Consider the following 26013-nt stretch of genomic DNA (forward strand, 5'->3'; position numbering starts at 1 on the left):
TTTTTTGTAAGTAGCCAGTAACTATACATTGATTTTTCTTTTTTAAGAAAAGTTACTATTTAGGAAATAATCTCCTGGTATCTTAGTTGCAACTATTTTTTTCCTTAAAAAAAATTACCAATGTGTTGACTATTATCGGAATACTTCTCACTCCCTATCAAATCAAACTCTCAAATAGTGACTTATGTAAATGCTCTCTGTGATACATAGATATAAAAAAGGAAATTGTAAGAATCCGTGAATACACGATTATTCTACTGTGCAGAATAATCCTTTTAGCATAGGGTAGATGGTGGATGCACAGGTAAAACCTAAACACAGATAATTAAAGATGCAATTTCTCCTCCAAACTGGAACTGGTAGTGTGACCCAGCTTAGCACTGGTGGCCACCACTTCTGAGCCACTGAGAAAGAGATTGTGATATAATTTGGATGCTCTGTATACAAGACTGAAGGGTAGTAGATGAAAAAAAAGCCAGACACAAGAAGTTTACAATTAACACATGGCCTTTCTCTTTTCCGTAATCATTTGGCTCATTACCCTATGTTCATCCAACTTCCCCACCAACAATTTTAGTTCGCTCTGTCAAGTAAGGCTTTACGCTGAAAAACCTTGGAACTGGTATTGCCCTGTCATTCTTACTAGGGTCAGAACCATGGGACTTCAAAGTAACTAACACACACACACACACACACACACACACACACACACACACACACACACACCACACACACACACACACACACACACACACACACACACACACACACACGCCTTCCTTTCTGAATCCATCCAGGCATCAAAAATAGAAAAGAAGTAAAAGGCAGACCAAGGTGAATTTGTGCAGGTTACTGTCTAAAGGCAGTTTAATATTTACGAAATGTCACACACATACACACACACTCACACTCTTTAGGATCCAGTTACAAGAGCTGCGTCATCCGCCAGATCACATGGTAATTGTTGCTATTTCAAGGATCAAGTGGCATAAAGCTCCCCCCCACCCTACCCCCTTCCCTTGGTACCATATAGCGTGGAAGAGTGAGTTTTGTGTGATGGAGTGGGACCAGGCTCTCTGATCCAACCCTCTGCTAGCAACTCGGCTGTCGGTGGGGTGGCGCGCGCGTATTCTCACGGAGTGACTAAGAAAGGGGGACGGGGGAGGGGGTCTCAGGGGAGGAAGGGAAGCTCTAATTGGTTTCTCAATGAAAGATAATCACCTACTCCCCAGAGAGGCTGGAGATTAGCACTCTGCCTCTCCTCTCCATCGCTTTTAGACTTCTCATCCTCCCCTCGGTGCTTTTAGTCCATTCAGCAGAAGCGGATCGAAGCAGGAGGCTCCCCGCGCCGCATTAGGGGCGCACTCCGCCGCGCTCGAGTACTTAGCGCCCATTCACTCGCTCACCCGCGCCCTCCGCTCCCGGCTGCCGTTCCAGCCGCCGCCGCCGCCGCCGCCGCCCGAGAAAAAGTTTTGCGGAGGGGCTCAGTGAAAAAATGAGCGAGCTGGAGGAAGACTTTGCCAAGATTCTCATGCTCAAGGAGGAGAGGATCAAAGAGCTGGAGAAGCGGCTGTCAGAGAAGGAGGAGGAAATTCAGGAGCTGAAGAGGAAACTCCACAAATGCCAGTCGGTGCTCCCAGTGCCCTCGACCCACATCGGCCCCCGGACCACCCGGGCGCAGGGCATCTCGGCCGAGCCGCAGACGTACAGGTCCTTCCACGACCTCCGACAGGCATTCCGGAAGTTCACCAAGTCCGAAAGGTAGGCGCGGAGGCCGTGGGCCCGGGTGCTCGTCCCGGCCCGCGGCGCAGAGGCTGGGGGCTCTGGCCGCGGCGGCGGGGGCGGGTCGGCCCAGGGCGCCCCCTGCTCGCTGCGGCGCGCGGAGTGGGGGTGGCCCCGCGGCCGGGGAATGGGAAGTGTTTATTTTTATTTCTGCCCATCACGTGCTGTGCTTGTCTCCGCCGGGCTGGGAAAGGCGAGCTCCACGGGGAGACGCGCCCCTGTGGCGTGGGGGTGGGGAGGAGGACCGCGAAAAGTTTACTCGCGCGGGCTAACTTGTGCCCTCCACACATGGCTGCAGTCGCGCGGCTGTCCTTCGTGCGCCCCGCTGGGGGCGTCCACGCAGGGACCCAACCCTGCCCGTCCAGGGGCCTGGAGAGCTTCCCAGCGGCGACCCCCCGGACTCAGGCCACTGGACATGCTCAGTGGGGCTGTCCGAGCCTCCTAGGGAGGGGCGACTGGAGGCTGGACAGGGTTGGGCTCAACTTAGGGACTGAACCTGCCCAGAACCCGAGCTCTGCTGGCGGACGCGGGGACGGGGAGAGGCGGGACAGGGGCTTGTCTCTAGGGCAGGGATCCAGCCTGGAGCATGGGGGCGAGGCGGGGAGAGGTTTATTCACAGGGTCACTTTCAAGTCATCTGTGATGTCAGCAAGACATTGCAAAGAAGCCCCACCTTCTGAACGTTCCTTTGCTCTGATTGTGTCTCTTCCAGAAATGCAACACCTTAGGCTGCTCTAGGCTTGGAGTCCGCTCAGTGACCTTGCACCTGAAACAGATTTGGGGTTGCTCGTCAGCCCTGTCCCAAGGTGGATACTGCGCCCTCCCTTTTTGTTTTCCCCTGAGTCCCTGCCTGGAAAAGTTTGGATGAAGAGGGCGGAGGGGTGAGGGTAGGCTGTTTCTCTGGACGCCTCCGGGCTCCTTCCTTTCCTCCTCTCCGGCACTTTAAGAGACAAATCCTGCCGGTTCAAAGTTGTCTGTCACTCCTTTGGGGTGTGCAGAGGAGGCTGGGTGGATTTTGGCCACAAGTAGGAAGCTTTTGCACTCCACTCGTCGCCTTCACCGGAGAAGGCTGATCGATTGGCTGCAGCATTAAAGCGCCTCTGGACATTAGGGAGAGGAAGTGCAGACTCCAAAGCCCATTACTGGCTTTTAGTCCCTGGAAGTGCAGGGCCGAAAGTGCATTTCTCAGGATATTGAATATTCCATTAGGCGTGCCTTCATGCCCGCCTACCTCTGTTACTCCTTCCCTCTTCTTAGATCATTTGCTGTCTGAGTTTGAGGCCCTCAGGGGACTCCTAAACTAGTCCCCCTCTCTCCGTTTAGCTCTCTCACTTTTGAGGCAAGCTCTTCTGAAGAGAATGTCCTTCCCACTGTCCCCATCCAGGTCAGCTCCAGGGCGCTTAGTGTCTGCCACTGGCCCACTGCAGCTCCTCCGTGTCTGCCTCTGGAGTCCCTCTTGTGTATTATATGGGATGGGGAGCCAGGGAGACTCAGCAGGGGTTCAGAGTTACTAGAAGAAGACCAGGAGCTGGGAGCCAGAGTGGGGAGAAAAACAGGAATCAGGCAGAAAGGACTCCTCTTAAGGAATTGTGAGACCTTCTGAACAGCCATCTCAGAAGACAGCTTTCAGATTTCCTGAGTGACTTAGTGACATTCCACTTACGAATTGACACTGTGTACATGGCACCTTTGGGCCCATCTTGCCTTGAAAGTCCCTTTTGGATGGAACAGTGGCATTTTCCTTCCTTTTCTCAGGACTGCAAACAGACCTAATATTTGGCCTTGCCCTTGCCTGAGAAGCTGCTGCTGAGTCTTGTCTCAGCCGGGCTGTGCATTCCGAGCGGCTGCCCTGCCCTGCGCTCAGCAGCTGGAATCAATCTGCCCACCTCCTTAAGAAGCCACTTCATCAGCGGTCACCCGGCAGCTGCTCGCCTCCCAGGGCTGCCGGGCTAGGGCTTTATCGCATTTTTGAAATTTCAGATTTCCGTGTCTGGGCTATGCCCCTCAAACAGTAACAGCACCGCTTTGCAGCAGGGAGGAGATTTCACCAGGGTATGGAGGGGACAGGAGAAAAGCCCTCCTTCCCAGAGTCCACTGTCATTCAGGATTTGCCCTCAAAGAGGCAAGAAATCTCTAAGAATGAAAGGAGGTGTTTTGTTGTTGTTGTTGTTTTTTGTATGTACTGGGAGGACATGGCTAATCTTGGATATGCACACATCATCCTTCTGTCCTCTCTTCCCCTCCCTTTCCCAACATTTTCATACTGGGAGTAGGAACATTCATCATGAGTGGATCATGCGCAGTAGCGGTCAGTGCATATTTGTGTCTATAGCAAATAGCTGGAGTACTTTTCTACTTCCTCTCTGTGCTGATTTACACTGGGAGTGAGGGTAAACTTTTTCCCACTCAGCGTTTAGTTTCATACTTTCAAATAGAAGTGTGGAGTTTATTTTCAGCAAGCTGACTCATTAGAGTTTAAAAATTTTTGACAGGTATAATATATGGGGATAGTAAACATTAGAATTATGTACTCTTCCTGGCACTTAAAGAGACAGTACTAAATTATCCTTGGCTAGATACCTCATTTTGGCCAAGAAAGGAAATAATTTATTAAAGTATTTCTGGGATACAACATTTAATATGAAACAAGATACTTTTAAAATAAAAATTGTTTAAAAATGTTCAGATAAGGATTTGACAAGTAGATATTCCATCACCTCACCTTTTTTTGTTTTGTTTTGTTTTGTTTTGTTTTTGTTTTTGTTTTGAGATGGAGTCTCGCTCTGTCACCCAGGCTGGAGTGCAGTGGCGCGATCTCGGCTCACTGCAAGCTCCGCCTCCCGGGTTCACGCCATTCTCCTGCCTCAGCCTCCCGAGTAAACCTCACCTGTTCCTTGTAAAAGGCTGTGCCATTCTGAAGGGCATGCTGGGGCTGAAAGAGAATGCTTTATTGCAAAGCTAGTGTTCAGTTATGATTTCTGTAGCATTTGAATGATAACTATTCATGCTACAGATTCATTTCAAACTTTATCAAAACACCCAGTTTTTATACCAACAAGAACAGAAATGTGGCCTGAAAGTGCAGTCAGTCGCCGCTATCCATGGGTTCCACATCTATGGATTCAACCAACTGAGGATCAAAAATATTCAGGAAAAAAAAAAAAAAAGAATGATTGTGCCTGGACTAAACATGTATAGCCTTTTCTTCTAAACAATATAGTATAACAACAATTTACATATAATTTATATTGCATTAGGTGTTATAAGTAATCTAAAGATGAGTTAAAGTGTATGAAAGGATGTGTGTAGGTTTTATGCAAATACTACACCATTTTATATAAAGGACTTGAGTATCTGTGGATTTTGGTATCCTCGGAGGTCCTGGAACCAATCCCCCATGGATACTGAAAGATGACTGTGTAGGAATTTTATTTATTGAAAAGAATGATGAAAAACTTTTGCCTATAAACACTGCTTCAATGAATGATTACAATCTTAAAAATTTGCGTAATAGGTGACAAAAATATCTTAAGCATGTATCCTGAACAAAGGAAATGGAATTGATTAATGACTGTAATCTAGTCAGTCCAATTAGCCAGATTTCTGCGTCCACAGAGGGTATAATGCACAATCTCCATTAAGAATGATCTAAGTATCTAAGGAATGCTTAGATGAAAATTATACTAGGAAAGGAAGATCTGAGCTCTCAGCATAAGTCAAGTGTACAATATGATGATCATGTTTAAAAAGAACATATCCAACTTATTGTGGTACTCATTTTTAGACCCCTTAAGAAATGCCCAGTAGGGATCAAGTGATTATCTTTGAAAACTGTAAGCTGTTCTGGATGATGGTGATGATATTTTACATTTATATTTTAAATACTGTTTTTCTGCCAAAGAACTCCAAGTGTTTTACGTAGATCTCTGTGAACTCTTGATTTTCTTAATGAATATACTCCGCATCAGGAATTGCCTATTATCCTTGATCCTTTTCCTTACTCTTTTTGCATACACCCAAACTCCTTATTTTGGCTGCCTAGTTAGCCAGTGTATGCTCAGGAACTGCACACAATTTTTTAATGAGTTTAAGGAAAGGCTTGAATCAATATTAATCTGTTACAGGAATAAAAATAGACGTATTCCAGACACATTTGAGTTATTCTTGTCATGAATCCCTTGATTCTTGATAATGTAAATTGATCATTTGCAACTGGAACTTCCTTTCACTGGGGCATGGATGCCTTGGGATGGATGCCCCAGAAAACTCATTACCTTTTGTCTCTCTGATCCAATTCACATTTGATTTGACCTTAGGACAAAATCAAGGAGTTTGGCCTACTTCTTATATAAGCAAGGTCAATGAAGTGAGTAGGTCTTAGCTGCATTCTGGGTCCAGAGTCAATTATTTATTAATTGTTCATGTGGAAAATACACAATGCTGTAAAATAGCAACGAAAGCAATAATAAAGATAGCTAATCTTAGCAATCTTAGAGCTGTGCTGAGCTATTTACCTGCACTAGCTCATCGTTTTCTACAGCAGCCCTAAAAGACATCCCCACTTTTCAGGCGAGGAATCTGAGGCTTGAAGAAATTTAAGTCGCCTGCCTAAGGTGTCACTACTAGGAAACGCCATAAAGTTTCAAATCTAAATCTTGAAGAGTTTAGAACCCAAGTACGCAACCACTATACTATATGAACTTGGAATAGGACTGGTTCTAGTTTAGTAAGTGGGGAATCCTTCTCAATAGGAAGAAATGAACCTTCCCTAAATTAGAATGGGAATTAACAGTCTTAGAGCCAGTGATAGGCTAACCTCATGAAAAAGTGACCAATAAATCTTTGTATCTAGCACATGTCCGTTGGATCTGCTGTGCCAGGCTGGAATTTCCTCAGTTAGCCCTGCTCTTGGGATTGCCCTTTACCAGTTCTTCATCTTCTTCCTTCCTCATCCAACTTCTCTAGCTCAGTGCTGTGTTACAGGCAGGTCAGATGATTATAATACAGTTATGAAGGATATGAAAATGACCTTGGTTGCCTCCTTTGAATACCCTTTGCTATTTGTCACTTGTGTCATTCATACTAATCCCTTCATCCCTACCTTTCCCACCATGAATATGGATTGATTACTGCCTGATAATATGCCAAGATATTAACCTGTTACCTCTTTCTGATGAACATGGTAATGTCCTAACAGGAGCTTTTGGGAGAGGATATTTATTTAGTTTACTCAGCTGAGTAATATTTCTGACAAGATTTTAAGGGGAGGTAGGCTGAGGAAGGGAAAGGAAGATTTTTAGGGAGCACGGCTTGTAAACATCCTTGTATCTTGCCAGATGTGATTTGAAGAGTACAAGTCTTAAGCATAAGCACTTCATACATGCTTTCAGTCAAAGCTGTACAGGAGGTGGTAGTGTCTTGATTTTAGCGATGAGAAAACTGAGCAAATCCTTGTGGAAGTGTCCTTCAAAGGATCTCAGAAATAAGACCAGAAAGAAAATTTAGGTTGTTTGATTTTTATTTTGCATCGGTACCAGAGTTGGTGAATTGAGGTCTTCAACTTATCTGTTTAACTTGTTATTTAAGACACATTGATTTTGCTTTGGGGTTAGTTCAGGTTCAGGAGTCTTGCGCATTTTCCAAATGTATTTGTAATACACCAGGAGTTCTTGTTCCATTTGAATTACCAATATATGCACAGGTTGAAAGTTTACATTTAATCATGTATTCACTGGAAATTTGACCCTCATGAAACTATTTCTAACAGACCTGAAAAAACAAAAGATGTTGTATCTTTTTCCTCTTTCCTGACTAAGGGCCTGTTTCCTAGTGCCCTCTCACCATAGCATGTAAGAGATGCTGAGAGTGTGTTAAAACCCTTTCTTTTGATAAGATTTTCAGGTGATTTCATAGTTGCTCAGGGTATGAATAATTATTTTCATTTGCCATTGAGAATCTGCTTATCAGAGTTCAGGACCCTTGTTATCTAGGTTTCTTGTAGCTCTTGGAAGTTACTGTGAGCTCTGAGATAAACCAGGGATAGCATATCCTGTTTCACAAAAATGAAAGCTCAGAAGTTTGGGAATTGTCAGAAAGGAATACTGACCTTGAGTCTAGAGTCATTGGTGTGCTGTGCTGTTGGCTCCCTGAAGAGAAAAGAGGAAGTAAAAGAAAAATAAGGGAAAAGAAAAATATGTGTATACATATGTGTGCATATATGAACACATACACATGTGTCAAACTGTCACCACTTTATTAAATTTACAAACGTGCATTTCTTAATAATAATTATTACTTGAAAACCCTCTAGGTTGATCCAAATCAGTTTCCTATGGAAAGGAGGGTTTACTTCTTAGGTCTGTTATTATAAGCAGATCACAGCATCTTATAGTTTGTAAAATGTTTGTGCTTCGTACTAGTCACATAGCCCAGTGCTTAGCCCAGAAAAAGGTACTGGATTCAGTGTTTGCCACTCCTGGTTGAAGTATTTCATCCTTCTTTTACCCAGTGATGATTTTTCGTCTCCTTTTCGATGCTCCTGGATCTGCCTGTGTTGTGTGTCCCTCTTTCGGGTCCTTGTGTTTCTTCTGGCTTAACATCTGTAACTCCTGTTAGATCTGTTTTATCTGCACAAGTCATATGACAGCAAATATGGAGCAGATTTCTTACTCAAACTATTACTCTAATCTCTTAAAATCTTTCATGTTCTCAGATGTTTCAGATATTATATAATTTAAATTTTCTGAGGTTTCAGAAATAATTATTTATTAATCGTTCATGTTGAAAATACATGCTTTAGGCTGGGCACGGTGGCTCATGCCTGTAATCCCAGCATTTTGGGAGGCCAAGGTGGGCAGATCACTTTAGGTCAGGAGTTCAAGGCCAGCCTGGCCAAAATGGTGAAACCCCGTCTCTACTAAAAATACAAAAATTAGCCAGGCGTGGTGGCACATGCCTGTAGTCCCAGCTGCCTGGGAGACTGAGGCAAGAGAATCGCTTGAACCCGGGAGGCAGAGGTTGCAGTGAGCCAAGATCGTGCCCCTGCACTCCAGCCTAGGCGAAAAAATGACAGAGACTCCATATCAAAAACCAAAACAACAACAACAACAAAACAATGCTTTAAAATATTTGCACACTGCAAAATGGATATATCCAGAAAATGTATGTCTTTAAAATAGATTTGTTTTATTATATAATGACTGGTAGTAGAAACTAATCTCCTGTTTTATTTATTGCTGTTCTTGAACAACAGAGTTCGTTTTAAAAATGCTTAACTTTCTCTGCACTACTCACTAAACATTATTGATGGATCACCAACTTTGGGGTATACTATGTTGATTTTATTTTAAACATTTTAAAATTGTTTTTACATATGAATATGATAGAAACCCATACTACCTTAGAAAATTATGTAGTTTTAAATTCAATCAATATTAAGTTTATATTGACTCAAAAGTTTTAAAATACTATTTGTAATTTTTCCTGTCCAGTGTGCTAGCTGCATCTTCAACCTTTTTCTAGTGCATATTGATTTTATATATTCTTGGAAATTAGTCCTAAGCAGTTAATTTGTTATTCTAGGATTTGATTTGGATTGATTTTGTTATGTATTTGAACCCACTGATAGCACTTTCATATGCAAGATGATAACATGACTGTGCTGATTTCATCTGAGTGTTTATTTATTAAGGCAAATCCAGGAAGATGACTACTGTAATCAGCTTGTTAGGATTTAGTTTGACTGTTTGATTCGTAATAGGTATATTGCAACTACACTTCTTCAATTATCCTCTCGGACTTAGTCCTAATTCAGACTCTCCTTCCTTTTTAGTCCAATTTAGAGAGTACTTTAAAATGTGTTTGAAATTCTCAGATGTGTCTTTATTTGAGTACTCTGACCTCAAATGCTGGAAAAGTACTGGCAAAAACCTTATAGGGTTCTAAAAATAATTGTATGTTTGCCTCTTACAAATATTCGTGGGTCTGTTTATTCAACTATATGGTACTGTTATTGTCTAACAAGCAAATCTATAAGCCTTTGGGTAAATGTTAATATTTTTCTTGATGCTTCTCATTGCCCCCATAGTGCAGATAATACTAATTTCATGTATCACATGGTCACCAAGGGATCTGGCTACATATGCTAAAAATTTTCCAAATAGAAAATTCTTTTGTATCTCAGGTTGTAAACCCTTGGGTAGAAACCAGGTCTGTTTACAGTAAAAATTCCAGCCAAGTAAAAACCTCAGCTTACCTTACATTTATCTTCCCACATGCTACTTTTCAGAGAAGAGGTAAGAGGAGCACTATCTAGAACATATTAAAAGCAAATTTTAAAAATCCTGAAGCCTTCCCTAGAATGAAACCAGTTCATACTCCATTTAGTCTCCTCTCAGAGAAAAATATCACTCCAAAATACTCAATCCAATATCCTGTGCTTTACTCTGGCAGGTTTAACTGTGGTGCCATGACAGTGGTGTGTATTTGATTAGTTGTAAGGTAGAAACGAGTAAATAATGGCATAAAAATCAAAATTCATGAATAATTTGTTTCTTAAAAAATAAGATTTTGTGCACTCACAGGCACCTCCTGAGGGATAGCCATTTTCTTGCATTCCAATTGGCTTTCTTGACTGGGAAGATTACAAATACATGGCAGGAAATTGCACATAATCCACAGACAGTCTTGTCTTTTCACAAGAGTATCTTGCACATGGGAATGTCATCTATCTTATGAATCACTGTAGAAAAAAGTGTTTGAGAGCCTCTGATCTGAGCTATGGTTCTAAAAAATCAGAATCTTGACTCTGTGTCACTTAATGCTAATTATTTATAAGTAAATATAAGATTCACTAGATTCTACTTAGCCAGCACCTATATTTCATAACAATGGTTCCCAAAGTGTGATGTTTATATAATTGGTGGCATCAGGGATGCTTCTATGTGGTAGACAAGTGAATTTATTTTATAGTTATAGACATTTTAATAAGTGTTGGGAGAAAACATGTAACAATCACATCAAATCCATTGCTATGTAGCTGTGTTGCTGAGGGTAAGGCTAAGTATTAAGGGTTCATAGATTTTTTTTTTTAAGAATGAGGTGTAAAAATACAGATTGTGCATAATGTCAATATGGGTACACAAGAAAGTTTTGGGAAAGATTGTTTTAAACTCATTTTCAACAAGGAATGAAATGGATTGTTTTCCTGTTTGTGTTTTTACTCCCCACTGCCCTGTTTGAAGAATTCTGGCCGAGTTCTCTCTGTATCTGTGTTTGAATGACTCCTTGCATGCTGTTTGTCAACTTCTTCATGGGAATTGCTGCGGGGACACAGAGTTAGATGGAGATGGTGGTTTTCATGAAATATATTCTTGCTTTGAGGATAAGTCATTCTGGTTAAAAATTGCTAATGTTAATACATCATCAGAAAAACATTTGACTCTCCTCCTTCAGATTTATAAACTCTCTTGCCATGAGACAGTGAGGTCCATGGCTGAACAGGCCAGCCTAGAAATAATAAAGGATGCTGGGGCACCCACTTCCATCCAGCCTGGATTCCCTGGGGAGCTCTCACTTCCCGTACTGTCTCTGCAGTGAGGCCTCTCGTTTCCTCCTCCAGGCTCCTTCTTGATTCCTGACAGTAGATGCCTGTGGCTGTGAAGGGCCATTCCACCATGTGGTATTTTATAGCAGAAATACATGGTGCTTCCCCCTACCCCTTTCTTTGTAAAGAAACAACTTGGAAAAAGTTTGGAAAGGAACAATCTTTGATAGGATACACATTTATTTTCCCTTAATCTGTTCCCTTTCCTTGTAGAAAAAAATTAGATTATTCCCAATTATAACTATGTTTTTTTTTAAATTATATTGTTAAAAGGAATAGCTTTGTTAAATGAGAAAAATATAGGAGAAAAGAAGTATATTACATACAGGATGAGGAATTTGCAAACATCCACTTTTCTGTCTAGAGCATAGTTCAGGTCATCTCCCCAATGGCTTAAGAAAGGGAATCCTTAAGGTTTGAATAGAAGTACCCTCCTAAAAGTAGGAAAAACAACAAAAAAGAGGTGGTTCTGTGGGGAGAAGATAGAGGAGACATAGAGAGATTTCAACAATTACCACGAGATGGCAGCAGAAGTATAATATTTAACAATTGTGGGCCCCACTAGGAATTTGAAATGGCTTTTAGTTGAATTTTAAAATACATTGTCAAATATATAACTTTCTTAATATCAGGATTTATAAGTTTGAAAAGTGTATTATCAGATACATATGGTCTTACATTTTTTCCAGTTAGTAGTGGTTTTGGGGAATATATTTAAAAAGCTAAAGTTAAATTTTCTTCTCGATGTTTGTCTTAAGGAATAGAGAAACAAAGAGTACAGTTTGCATGGAGAGTTCTTTGAACATTGATAATAGACTGAGGGAAATTCCTAAAACCCCTATGAGGAAACCTCTGGACTCATACTTGGCTGAGAGAAGAAAACAGAGAAATAATGGAAAATTAATAGTAGTAAAAAAAAATGTATGTGTGAGGAGACTAAAGGAATGGCTTCCTATTCACTCCCTTCTACCCCCATAACAAATTAAAAGAAAATTATAGGAAAAAATTAGATCAGTTATTAGATGAAACTCATAATAGGTTGCTTGATCTCTTTGATAATTCTGTGATTCTAGAATGTAATTAATTAAATCTTAATGTGGCCTATTGTAATCTGAGATTTCCATTATAAAAATATTTTAATAATTAAGTTAATATGATTATTTATTTACATGTATCTAAATATTTTTAAGAGAATAGCAAGGTGTTTTATGAGATACTCTGAATATAAACTGCCTCTCAAAAATTTTAGGGTAAAGAGTAGTCTGGCTTATACCACACAGGGTTACATTGTGGGTTGGATCTAATGGGCTGTACATTTTTGGATCAATATTCCCTCAGAAAGTGCCATTCAGCCTTCCTGTAAAAGGCTATTTCATTCAGTCTGTGACCCCTTTCATGTGAAACCTCCCAGGGGCCTGGATGTGAAGCAGTCTTGCTGCTGGCATCATTTGTGATTTAACGCTGAGGAGAAATGTACTTATTTTGGTCTGTCCCAGCAATCAAGGGTCAGTGGTAAAAGGAAGTTGTACTCTGGGTCAAAACAAGTCAGTTTTGGATTAATGCTATTCCTTGGCCTCTTTAATTGGTCTTTTTGCTCAGATACTGTGTTAGATCATACTTAGATAAACAGGCAAGAAGGGAACTAGAGAATTTAGAACAGTTCACATTTTCAAGCCCCGTTTGACAATAAGATGCTTTTATAAAAAGTGTTTTGAAATTCTGTGATATATTTATTTGGGGTTATCAACATATAGAAATGCTCTCTGGGATAGTAGTCAATATTTTTCCTAGGTTAGGATAAAAACAATGTTACACTGTCTATGACTGCCAAAGAGAACCAAGGGTAGATCGAATGTTGGGTATGCTTTCTCGTGTCTGCAGGGCCAAAAAAAACAAAAACAAAAACAAAAAAACCTAGCCTCCATTAGACATGGTGAAGCAAGCAATAGTTAGTAATATCTTTTATTTTCTCTGATCTTTCTAGTTTGTTATCTAGGCCAAGACAAATTCCCGAAGTATAGCAGCAGGGTTTGAAGCATGTTACATTGAAATCCCCTGGTTACCCAGCCTCACCATCTGACTCCAGGGCATCACGAGAGCTGTCCACACAAAAGGAGACAGGCTGTGGACTCTCTAGGCTTCTTGATATTAGAGCAATTAGAAAAAGAAGAAAAAGTTTCTGTTTTGTGGTACCAAATCCCCATTCACCATGTTAAAAATCTGGACATGCTTTTATGATACTTATGAGCATACACTACATCTCAGACTTGCTGACTTTAATCTCTTCTTAGTCTATGTCTGCTTCCTTGATTGTTTTAATTGCAAAAACAATGTGTGCTGGTTGTCAGATAATAAAGACATATACATTTTATTTTCTCCTACCAATCTTTTCTACTTGTCTTCCAGCAGATACCCAATGTTAAACTTTCTGTATGTTTCCGTAAATCTTTATATGTACAGAGAGAACTCATCTGCTCATTTGGGGGGTTTTATTTTTTCACCCGAAATAAAATACTTCCATAACACCCCTCAGTAACCTGCTGTTTTTGCTTAATAATAGTACCTAGGCTTCTTTCCAGATCAGTCCATATTGGTCTTTCTAATAGCTATGTAATAGTAATTCCATAGTATTCATATACCTCAGCTTATTGATACTGATATTTTGGCTTGTTTTTTGCAAGCATTCAATGCTGCAATTGATATTGTACACATTTTCTCATATGTTATTTATGTATTTATTTATTTATAGGATGAATTCCAAACAGTGAGAGTCCTAGGTCAAAAAAACTATTAATATTTGACTTTTTTAGTTTATGTGATTATACATACACTTTCTATATGAGATAAATGATCTATAAACTTTTCTATTAAAAAATGTATACTGGCCGGGCACGGTGGCTCACGCCTGTAATCCCAGCACTTTGGGAGGCCAAGGTGGGCAGATCACCTGAGGCTGGGAGTTTGAGACCAGCTTCACCAACATGGAGAAACCCCGTCTCTACTAAAAATGCAAAGTTATCCGGACGTGGTGGTGCCTGTAATCCCAGCTATTGGACAGGCTGAGGCAGGAGAATCGCTTGAACCTGGGAGGCAGAGGTTGCAGTGAGCCAAGATTGTGCCAAGAGGTTGCAGTGAGCCAAGACTGCACTCCAGCCTGAGCAACAAGAGAGAAACTCTGTCTCAAAAAACAAGACAAAACAAAAACAAAAAACAAAAAACAAAAAACTGTGGGCGGGCGGCATAAACAATTAATTTTTTACATTAAAGACAGACAGAATTAAAAAAAATCAAACGTACAAACAGTGGAAACGTGGAAGGTTCTTTTTTTATACTTGAGTTACATTCATGAGAATGCTCTTTTCGGAAGGATGTTTACATGCCCTTTTACTTTTCAGATTTATAAAGTCCGTATTGTGCACTTGGTTTGATGTTTGTGGGTGTGTGCCTGTGTGTGTGTTTAAGCTGAAAAAAAAATTAATTGCTATAGTGTAATTTTGAAAATAAGGAAAATAAGGATAAAACTATCTATTGCTCTTAAATAAAATAACTACAAGTCCTTCTTTAAGAATCACAATGATTTGTTTTTCTTTTCATCAAAATAAATTTTTGATATTCTAGCTCCCACTTGGGAAAATAACAAATTCCAAGTCTCTCAGCTACTTTTTTTTCAAAAGGCTAGTGGGGAGATTTGGACATATATGGTATTGGAACCACTCAGTGGAGATTTCCTTTTATAGGATGGCAACCTCGGTAGAGATTTCATTTCATTAATTTTTTCTTGGTCATTGTAATGATATTGGACTAGAGTTACTGGACGGTAGCTTTGCAAACATTTATTTGGATCAGAATTCAATCATATTAAGGGTACTCAATCATGTGATTGGAGCCAAAAGGTAAAATCATTTTGGGGGAGTAGGAAGGGTAACCTTAGAAATTTCAGCCTAGTGTTGTGCAGGAGTAACAGGTAGGTTGTGATAATTAAAAAAAAAAAAAAAAAAGATCCTGGGAGTCACAGACTTGATGTTGAATTCTGGTTCCTCCTTGACATGCTGGCTGTGTGATTCTAGACAAATTACATTGTCTTTCTGAACTTTAGTTTCCACATCTATTAAATGGGGACAACGATAGTTTGTCCCCATAAGGTTTTGTATACAGGGGAATTTCCATGTGTGTCTATGGAATATTGAAAGATGATGAGTATGTAAAGGGCTACATAAAAGTGCTATCAAATTTGTAACAATGGAAAGTTTAAAAGTTTCAGAGCTTTTGAAAAATTTAGTTTTGGTAATAAGTTTATAGTGCCTCTTGCTTTGAAAGGGTTTTAGAAGATATCTTTGTTCACCTCCTTTGATGGACAAAACAATAATGACAAATCAAGCAAATATCAAGAAGTTCAGAAAGACTGATATTCCAGTGACATGGTAAGCTGGACATTTGTAAATTGGACCAAAGGGACAATGGAAATGAGATGGTTTAAGTATTATTACCATATTAATAACATAAAGTGTCTTTTTATGATCTGGTCTCGCAGACACAAAATGTGTTGTCACTCAGGTTAACACCCCAACCACCTCTAGAAGACTGAATTTCTTAGCAGATCTGCTTTTGAAGGCCCTGAGTTTAAACAAAACACTGCGATGAATTGTCCGTAAGGCAGGAACCCTGAGTGGACCAGCTATTTCAGGCTCAGGGAAAGACACTGGAAGTGCTGGAAGAGCTGCTCAGAGTGCTAGAATGTCTGAGTGGGCAGGGATCATTGACAGTTGTGCATATTTTTCCAGGCTGGGTGCCTTATTTTGCAAAAGCCTTTCTCTCCCCTCCTCTCATTGTCTATTCGTTGTTCAGTCCTCAGGAATAATGAGGGCATAACTTTTCATATCTGGTGGAGTTGCAGATGTAGAGATATGGGTTAGAGGCTCTTTGTAGATATTCTAACAATGCAGTTGACGTCGGTTTCAAACTCTGAAGGCTGGAGGGGGAGGTGTGCTTCCACTGAACTTTCTCTGTATGTGCCCATCACCCCATGTCAACGTTAAGCCTTTGTGTAGCCCCAGTGCCTGTTTGCAGTTTAGAGACGGGTTTTACTGTATTTGAGCTTTTTCGTGTAGACTAATACTATTTCAGATTTTATTTCTCCCAAGGCAGTTGGATCTATCAGTCAATCAGCTAATATGTGGGAAGACATATGAACTATTTTGGAGATCCAAAGACACTTTGTGTCCTTACTAACCTGACGCTATCATGCAAAAATACACACAAAGCCACAGCCTCTTCAATTATTAAAAACCTCTCAAGGTTGTTGAGAGGATTAAATGAGCTCATGCATGTAATAGATTTAGTTTATTGCCTTATGGAATGTAGTCATTCAATAAATGTTAGCTCTCATTGTTATCATTTATTGATTCTGACTTCATTCACCAGATATATAAGAACTTTTAACCCTGTGACAGGAATGGGCCCATGTGTATTCTTCCCATATTTCTAACTCTATACTTGGATCTAATTTTGCTCATTGAAATAGGTCTGACCCTATTTTCGGAATAATTTCCTGAATCATAGATGGTACTCTGACATAGGTCATATTTAGGACTTTTTTTCCTTTCTTTCTTTTCCATCCATGGTATAGTCTCAGTTTTCTTTCCACCCATTTCACGCCCCCTCTCCACCACCCCATCATAATATAAACTTATTGCTCTAGAAGGAAATATTAGAAACTTTTGTATAGTGATATATTTAGCTGTGCTAGGACCACCTCTGCAGCTATCTACTCTCTGAGCTGTATAAACCAAGGGCTTCTCAAACTCTAGTTTACATATGAATCACCTGGGGAATCTCCTTCTATGCAGGTTCTGATTCAGTAGGTCTGGGGAAGGGCCTGAGATTCTTTTTTTTTTTTTTTTTGAGTGTCTTGCTCTGTCACCCAGGCTGGAGTGCAGTGGTGCGATCTCAGCTCACTGCAACCTCTGCCACACGGGTTCAAGCGATTCTCCTGCCTCAGCCTCTGGAGTAGCTGGGATTACAGGTGCCCGCCACCACACCTGGCTAATTTTTGTATTTTTAGTAGAGATGGGGGTTTCACTATCTTGGCCAGGCTGGTCTTGAACTCCTGACCTCGTGATCCACCCACTTCGGTCTCCTAAAGTGCTGGGATTACAGGCATGAGCCACCGCATCTGGCCGGGCCTGAGAGTCTTAATTTGTAATTATCTCTCAGGTGTTGCTGATGCTGCTAGTCTCCTGAAGACCATTAAATAGCAAGGGATTAATTGATTCTCTCCAGTTCCTTCCTCCTTTCCTTTTACCATCCAAGTTAAGTTTTCTACACAAATAAAGTGCAATCAGATACAATAATGCAAACTAAGGTATTAATGATACATTAACAGGGATTACATTATAAGATGAACTCATTACCTAGGAAAGCCTACAGGAAATCTTCTGGTATTCTTGTCGCTGCTAGGCCATAAGAACACACAGCTGTAGAATATAAAGGCTAACAGCATGGACTGTGGAATCAGATGAGCTTGAGTTTCAAGTTTCTGATATCTTAATCATGTTGTTTAACATCTTTGACCTTCAATTTCCCCCTGTAAATGGGAATAAGAAGGCCCACCTGAAACTAATGTTATGCAAAAGACCTGTTGTAAACATGCCTTAAACAACAGCCTTTGCTTCTGTAGTTTTAATATTAGTGTTTTGGAGACAAAGTCAAATTTAAAATGTGATTCAGAAGGAATTTTAGTTGAGATATAATGGGAAAGTAGGAAATACTAATTCAGCATTGTTAAGAGCTTACTTTGTGCAAAGTACTTTAGTGGCATGAATTAATTTGCTCTTCTCAACAATCCCATGGTGGTTTCATGGTGCCACCAGGCAGGAATTATTCCACGTGCTCTGTACAGAGGAGGAGACTCAGTCCAAACACATCAAGAGACTCATCCCAAGGCTTGCTGGTCCAAGACTGTCTGGCTCTAGGGCTCTGACACTATACTACATGATAATCAAGAGCAGGAACATAGGGGAAAATTGGAGGAAACTGGGCTTTGTGAAGACCTTCAGATCATTCAGATGCCCAGTTCTTCTCAAACTGTAGTATGTATAGACATCTCTTGGGTTCCATTTGTTGCAGTGAAGACTCCTAGGCCCATCTCCAAAGATTCTGACTTCATAGGCTTGGGAAATTTGGGACCAGGAAATTTGCTATAACTCCTTGAGAAGTAGCTTTCTAGGTATATACTGCAAGAAGGGTGACTATATGCATTCATTTCTTAGTTCTGCTGGAACACATTGCCACAAACTGGGTGGCTTTAAGCAACAGAAATTTATTTACTCCCAGCTCTGTAGACTAGAAGTTTGAATTCAAGGTGTCAGCAGAGCCATGCTCTTTCTGAAAACCCTAGGGGAGGAGCTTCCCTTGCCTCTTCCTAGCTTCTGGTGGTTGCTGGCAACCTTTACCATTCCGTGACTTGGACTTGCATTCCAATCTTTGCCTTCATTTTCACATGGTTGTCTTTCCTCTGTGAGTATGTGTGTCTAAATTCCCCTCTTGTAAGAATACCAGTCATTCAATTTGGGGCCCACTCTAATCCAATATGATGTCATCTTGATTACATCTATAAAGATGCTGTGTCCAAATAAGGTCACAGTTGAACCATACACCTGTATTTATTTTCCTTCAAGCCCAAGATGTGGAGCTGTGACTTCTGAAGTCTGCTGAGCCTGTGGAAAAAAGATTTTGGATGAGATGAGGAGAGTAAAGGACACATTTAGGTATCTATGATACAACGTTTTGTAGAGGCTTTTTCACCTGCCATTTCCATCTGCCCTCCCTCCTTCTCCCGTTTTCTTATTTTTCAAAGGATATGGTGTTGATTGATTGTCCTTTGGTTCAGATGAAAGTATTAGTCTCTGGTGGCTCCGTGAAATGTCACACATCTATGATGGTTTATGGTTCTCTTGTTTTCATGGCATGAGTTTTATACGGATTTATAGGGAAACAAAATTGGGCTTAAAATATGAGACAACTGGTGAGTTTCACTTCTGTAGACTGTAGTTTTCTTACCTGTAATTTTAGAAGGAAAGAAAAAAACCTTTTATGCTATAATTTCAATGCCTTAATTCCCTATAATTTGGTAACTTGTTTCTTTAGGGTTACAAAGAACAAATGGAATAAACCACAAATAGATATATTAGGATAAAGATAGATTTTCTTTGGTGTATTTAACTAATTTAGAAAAGCTTTAAATGCCAATTAAATTATATATTTTAAAACACGGTTATATTTAGGGATAAACTATTTTTAAGTTAACATTATTTTATGCATTTAAAAGTAGAATTTAAATAGTTCTGCCACCTCCACCTCAATCTAAGGTGCACACACATACTTTTAGCTTTACTAGAGGGTTTTTGTTAAGGTAGCCTATAATAGAAATTGAGGATTTCTGTTATGGTATTTCTATTTTACTGTTATACTACTGAAAATTTAAGCTTTCTCTTACGAATTTAAGAAAAGTTTAAGAGACAGCATGAGCTAGTTGAAGAGTCGTATTAGTGAATTAGTTTTATATAAAATAAATTATACAATGAAGGACAGTCCAGTTATCATCTGAAAACATAATTTAGAAATTTATGATAATATATTTCTTTCTGGGTCTATTTAATTCTGAAACATTCTCATATAAGGTGGTTCAAAGAATCCAGATTTCTGGGAATGGTTTTGGACTTCTTGAAGATAAAAAATATTTGATAATGCATTGTTCAATATGGAATCATACTTTTTGGAAAGAAAATCTACCAGAACATTCATGCTACCCAGAGAGAAGTATCATTCTCCATTCTCTTCAAAATTGCATCTTCTTTGCTTTGATTCTCATCTGCCTGCTATCAGAGATTTTGGAAACTTTCTCTTCTCTTTGTTGTAAAAGATCTCAGGTATAATTCAAATGGTTATTTCATTTTATAGAAACTTTACTGGAAATGTCCAAGTGCCTTCAGTAGTGGGAGGAGGGGTCAGGAGAGGGTGGCTCCATTGGGAAGCGTGATTGGCCCCTGATTTGTGGGAATTTTCCAGGGCCATTGTTTGTGCGAAGTTGTGTTAAGAATGTAGGTTGAAAGGTAGATGTGGAATTCTGTGGAGCACATGCAGAAAAGCTAATTCTACTACCCAACATGAATCATTCTCTCTATATTAATCATCTTTGCCAATTATTTGGGTGAGGCCATTAATGGCATCTCACTCAGATTTGCACAGGGCAAGATGCTGTGAGGATTGCTTATTATGTTGGAAAACAGAATCAAGATCCCAAAAGATTATGATGGGCAAGAGTAGTGATTTATAACCCTATTTCAGACAATGCTTTCCTTTTCATACCAAATATTTCCTAATGCTCCCTCACTATGTTGAAATGAAATTCATCAATAATATAACCCATCTGCACACATAATTGTGTGTATCTATGCATATATATATATAGTATCCTAACTATAATATAAACAAAAGATAGGGGAACATGTATAATGAAATAATACGTGCTTTAGTAAGTGCTTGAACTGTTCAAGTTGGAGATGATTGCTGGAAAAGGGCTACACTGTAAGTTGAACTGAAGATGTGAAGTGCTTGTTCCTCATCCTGAAATCATTTGATGTAACAACTGAAAACAAATACTAGTACTGATATGTTTTACTGGTTACTCTGGTGCCACTGGTGGTGTTTGTATCAAGTGACTCAGTTTTCCAAAGTGATGAACAGCTCTCTGTAAAGTTTTTAACAAAATAAAGTACCCTCTTTCCTTAATTTACATTTTTGTTGAATTTCCAGCAAACAATTTATAGCCACGCAAAAATAAATATTTGGTTTACATGTAAGACAGACTTTGATTCTAGGCTTAGATAATATGTACAGATTTTTCTCCTGCCTGAATGGCTGGTTGGAGATTTGAAGGCACAGGGGTTGAAGGATAATTATTCAAATTGTGGGATTCTCCAGCGGGTCCTAGGACATCATAACTAAAAAGCACCAATAAATTTCCAAAGTTACCACAAGGGGGCAGTAACGCCCCCACTGAGAATCACTGGGCAAATGGTGTTTCTTAGCCTTGCAACTATGGATATTTTGGATTTTGGATCAGAGAATTATTTGTTGTGTGTGTGGGCGGGGAGGGAGCGGTGTTGAGGGGAGGGAGTGGTGTCCTGTGTATTTTAGGATGTTTAGCAGCATCTTGGACTCTACCCACCAGTAACATCAGTAATACTCTACTCACCAGTAACAGCTCTCCCGACCACCAGTTAGGGCAACCAGAATGTCTCCAGACACCACCTCTTCTCCCATGGTGGGTAAATTCACCCATGATTGAAATCACCAAACAGAATAAAAAATGTTTAATGAAGAATTAGTGGGAAAATTTTCCCTTGAAACTTCATAATTAGAAGTAACCTTATAGAAGCATTTTTGAAAAGATTAAGGATTTATCTATAAGTAATTTATGAATCAACCAGGATAAATGGCTTCCAAAAATTATTTAATGATTGATTTATATACATAAACATATCAACATTTAAGTGCCTAAATTTATTTTATTTGCTTTGACTCCTGTTGTAGTCAATAAAGGATTTGTAGCCACTTAATCAAAAGTATAGAATCACTAATGGAAAAGGTGCCATTCTTGCCTTACTCTGGGTTCAGTTGTGGATGCTTTAACAGGGACAATTATTTGTATATGTGAGGAAAGGTAGTTCATGGCTATCAGTCTATTCTCTTGCTGCTGATAACATACCAGAGACTGGGTAACTTATAAAGAAAAAGAGGTTTAATGGACTCACAGTTCCATGTGGCTGGGGAAGCCTCACAATTGTGGTGGAAGGTGAAAGGCATGTCTTCCATGGTGGCAGGCAAGAAGAGAACTTGTGCAGGGGAACTCCCCTTTATAAAACCATCAGATCTCATGAGACTTATTCACTATCACAAGAACAGCACGGGAGAGACCCACCCCCATGATTCAATTACCTCCCATGACATGTGTGAATTGTGAGAGCTACAATTCAAAATGAGATTGGGGTGGGAACCAGCCAAACTATATTGCATGGGTTCTGCATGGTTTCAAGAGGTAGAAGGAAGACATGATTGCAAGCAAAAAGAGTGGTGTTTCCAGCTCAGGGTAAGGAGGAGTTTTCTAGCAGAGCTTCCTGGTGGTTCTGGACTGAGCTGCTTTGGGAGGAACAATAAGTAGTGAATATTCAAGGAGAGAGTTGTTGACAGCTGGCCTTGAGAAAGTAAAATCTTAACGTCTTAAGGTTGGAGAGAATTCTAACAGTGATATGTGTGTTTTTATCCATTCAGGAATTCTAACCCCTCTACAAGCATCATATTTACTAGTCATTACCTCTGTAATTAAAGAGTTCCATACCAGACTACCTCCCTTCCAAGACCATCCATTCCAACCACCCATGTGCATACAATCAGTGAGTGGCTGAGAAGTTACCACCAATATTCAGAATTAAGGCACGCATTTTAAAACATATTTAAAAGACCATTCACTCATTTATTCATTCATTCAGCAACTATTTATTGAGTGCTTACTTTGTGGCAGTCATCATTCTAGGTGCTGAGGACCCAATAGTGCAAGTCATTGGAGTCTGGTCTAGTAATAAAGACAAACAAAAAGACAAAAAAATTCAAATTATGATGAATTATAACAAGGCAGTAAATAAAGGTGCAATGGCAGAAAATAAAAGGGAGAGGGAAGAGTATATTTAAATGGTATGGTTGGAGATAAACTCTCTTCTCAGGTGGCATTTAAACTGAGACCTAAAAGATGAGAAATAGATTGTTCTAACAGTGAGAAATCACTTTAGACAGAAGGAAGAACATGTGGAAAGGATGTGCGTGGGCAAAGACATCAGCATGCTTGAGGCCCAGAAAGAAAGTCCTGTAGCTGGAATACTGCAGTGGGTGACAGCAACGGTGGCATGCAGTGAGTTTCCAGAAGTATAGAGGGTACAGCTCATCCGGAGGTAGTAAAGCTTAGAGGTTAAGAACATGGACCAAGGAACAAGAGAAACTGCATTCAAATTATATTACTTTTTACACTTATTTTTCATCTGCAAAATGGTTTATGAAAAATACATGCCTCATAGAGTAATTGTGGGAATTAAATGAGATTATATGGAAAGTGCTTAGAACAATGCTTGCAGTTATGGATGTTGGGTGTTATCACTGCTGCTGCTACTATTACTACTACCACTAGCCTTGCACACTATGTTAAGAAGAAGGCAAAGCCATTGAAGGGCTTTTCAGTTTAGACCATTTAGTAACACTTATTTTTTTGAGATGGAGTCTCGCTCTGTCACCCAGGCTGGAGTGCTGTGGTGTGATCTCGGCTCACCACAACCTTCGCCTCTTGGGTTCGAGTGATTCCCCTGCGTCAGCCTCCTGAGTAGCTGGGACTACAGGTGCATGCCACCACACCTGGCTAATTTTTTGTATTTTTAGTAGAGATGGGGTTTCACCATGTTAGCCAGGATGGTCTATATCTCCTGACCTCATGATCTGCCCACCTAGGCCTCCCAAAGTGCTGGAATTACAGGTGTGAGCCACTGCGCCCAGCCCTGTAACACGTTTAAACAAGAATCTATAACATAAGCCTAATGAGAAAACAGGTATAGTCACTTATCTTAAGGTTTTGAACATAACATCTACAACAAAACAAGTTAAGTTATAAAGGATAACCTTTTCTTTTGTTGGAATACTCCCTTTACATAATTTGAGTCATTTGGCAATAATGTAGTGAGGCTATTCAACAACTGAGCACTATTTGTTTTAAATCATCTTAATCGATGGCTCTAAAACATCTTCTGGGTTAAAAAACTATATAAACAGCCATAATAATATGCAGGAAAGAATACTGGGATAATAATAAATCCCAAGTTTTGGAGCACAAGTGTCTGGATCCTTTGGAAATAAAGAGGACATTTTTGACATTTTTGAGGGCAATGGAAGAATGAAAAACATTTATTTATTTTGAATGTGAACATGGTGAATATATGTTAATTGGATTTCTCTATTGCTGTATCTATAGGTATGTTGTATCTTCTCTTCCTATTGCTTTTGGCTCTGTTTTTAAATTTGCCATGTTGCTTCCTGATAGAAGGACACCAGGGCTTTAGGCTCACTGATTCCCGTTGACAGAACAAGTGTTGTTGCCTTATAGGAGCTACTCCTGCATACAGGCATTCTCTTTTTTGTTTTTTTTTGAGATGCCCCAAAGGGCACTATCAGTTTTTCATCGCATCAGCCAACATAAGATGGCATTGTCTTTATTTTTATGAATCAGAGTTGTCTTTGATAGCTTGGTAGTGAGGCCAATTGTTCCTTAAAACACTAATGATAATAATAAAATCCAAGAGGTAAGTAATAGGGCTTTTGCAGGGAAAAATTATCTTGAAAACATTTTTTTTTTCACACCTTAGGTCTTCTTGGCACTCCTTATCCATGGTGAAGCTGCATGTGCAGGTATCACAGGTCACTTTGGTCTTACTGCACAAATTACTGAAGGCAGTGGACACTATAGAGACCTTAATTTGATCATTATGCAACATATATATGTATCAAAGGGTCAAATTGTACCCTATAAATATGTGCAATTACATGTTTGTTTTACATATTTACATATTTATGTGTCAATTAAATTTTTTAAAGAAATTTTAAACAGATGAAGGGCTGAGAAAGCTGGTCTGTGACCTCACACTTACTTGTTTGATTCTGCAATTCAGACTCTGTAGTCTGACTTAGATGTGGTTCTGGCTAAAAATAAACAAAGACTTGGTTGAAATATTTGGCTTCTGTGCTTCCTGTTTTTCAAGCCATAAGGCAAAGTTGATATTTTTACTTCTTAGAGCAGAAGTGTCTTTGATTACTATATGATAGAAACTCAATCATTTCCCATCATGTATGTTTAATACATTGCAAACCATTACTAAGAAATCCAGCAAAAACCACACCCATATTTCTATGGAATGGTCTTCTAGCTAAATAAAATGTCTTTTTAAATGAGAAAATACTTTGATTGCAACCCTTACTGAAAAAGTTTCTAAGTCCAATAATGCCTTTACTGAATTGTGAAAGACTGTCCAGACGCAGTTAAATTTTTCTCCCAGGCTCTTGAACGAATTCCAAGTTACAATTACTAAACATTATTGCCCACTATATCTCCATCAACTATTTATTTAAAACCTACTATGTTCAAGATATTTTCTGTTTTCTGAGACTGTTGTATATCAAACATGTTATTTTCTTGTTACACTATTTGTTCCAATTATAGGTTTGGAAAAGAGCATCCCCATTAACTTTGAAGGCAAGTAGGAATTCTTAGACCCCAGTCTTAGTTCTATTTTACATCATTGTAGCTCAGTATATATTTAAATCAGTATCTACAACAGTTCAGGCACATTGTGTTAAGTTGCATAGAAACAGATGCAGTCAGTTACATGCAGTGTTTAGAAGCTCATAGAAATGGATAGAGGAGGCTGGGCTTGGTAGCTCATGCCTGTAATCCCAGCACTTTGGGAGGCCAAGGTAGGCGAATCATCTGAGGTCAGGAGTTTGAGACAAGCCTGGCCAACATGGTGAAACTCCATC

At 39.7% G+C, this 26013-nt stretch overlaps 1 protein-coding gene across 1 annotated transcript in view; it reads left to right on the plus strand.

The window, feature by feature from the left end:
- Positions 1–1013: 1013 nt before the first annotated feature.
- The window catches only part of PRKG1 (protein kinase cGMP-dependent 1), a 1338496-nt gene continuing 1313496 nt past the window's right edge, over positions 1014–26013 (plus strand). The window contains exon 1 of the mRNA XM_058436250.1: positions 1014–1761. Within this exon, the coding sequence (XP_058292233.1) occupies positions 1496–1761 (266 nt within the window). The 5' untranslated portion in view covers positions 1014–1495. The remainder of the gene's footprint in view (positions 1762–26013) is intronic.

This window comes from Hylobates moloch, unplaced genomic scaffold, assembly GCF_009828535.3.
Source record: "Hylobates moloch isolate HMO894 unplaced genomic scaffold, HMol_V3 SCAFFOLD_3, whole genome shotgun sequence".
NCBI classification, from domain to species: Eukaryota; Metazoa; Chordata; class Mammalia; order Primates; family Hylobatidae; genus Hylobates; species Hylobates moloch.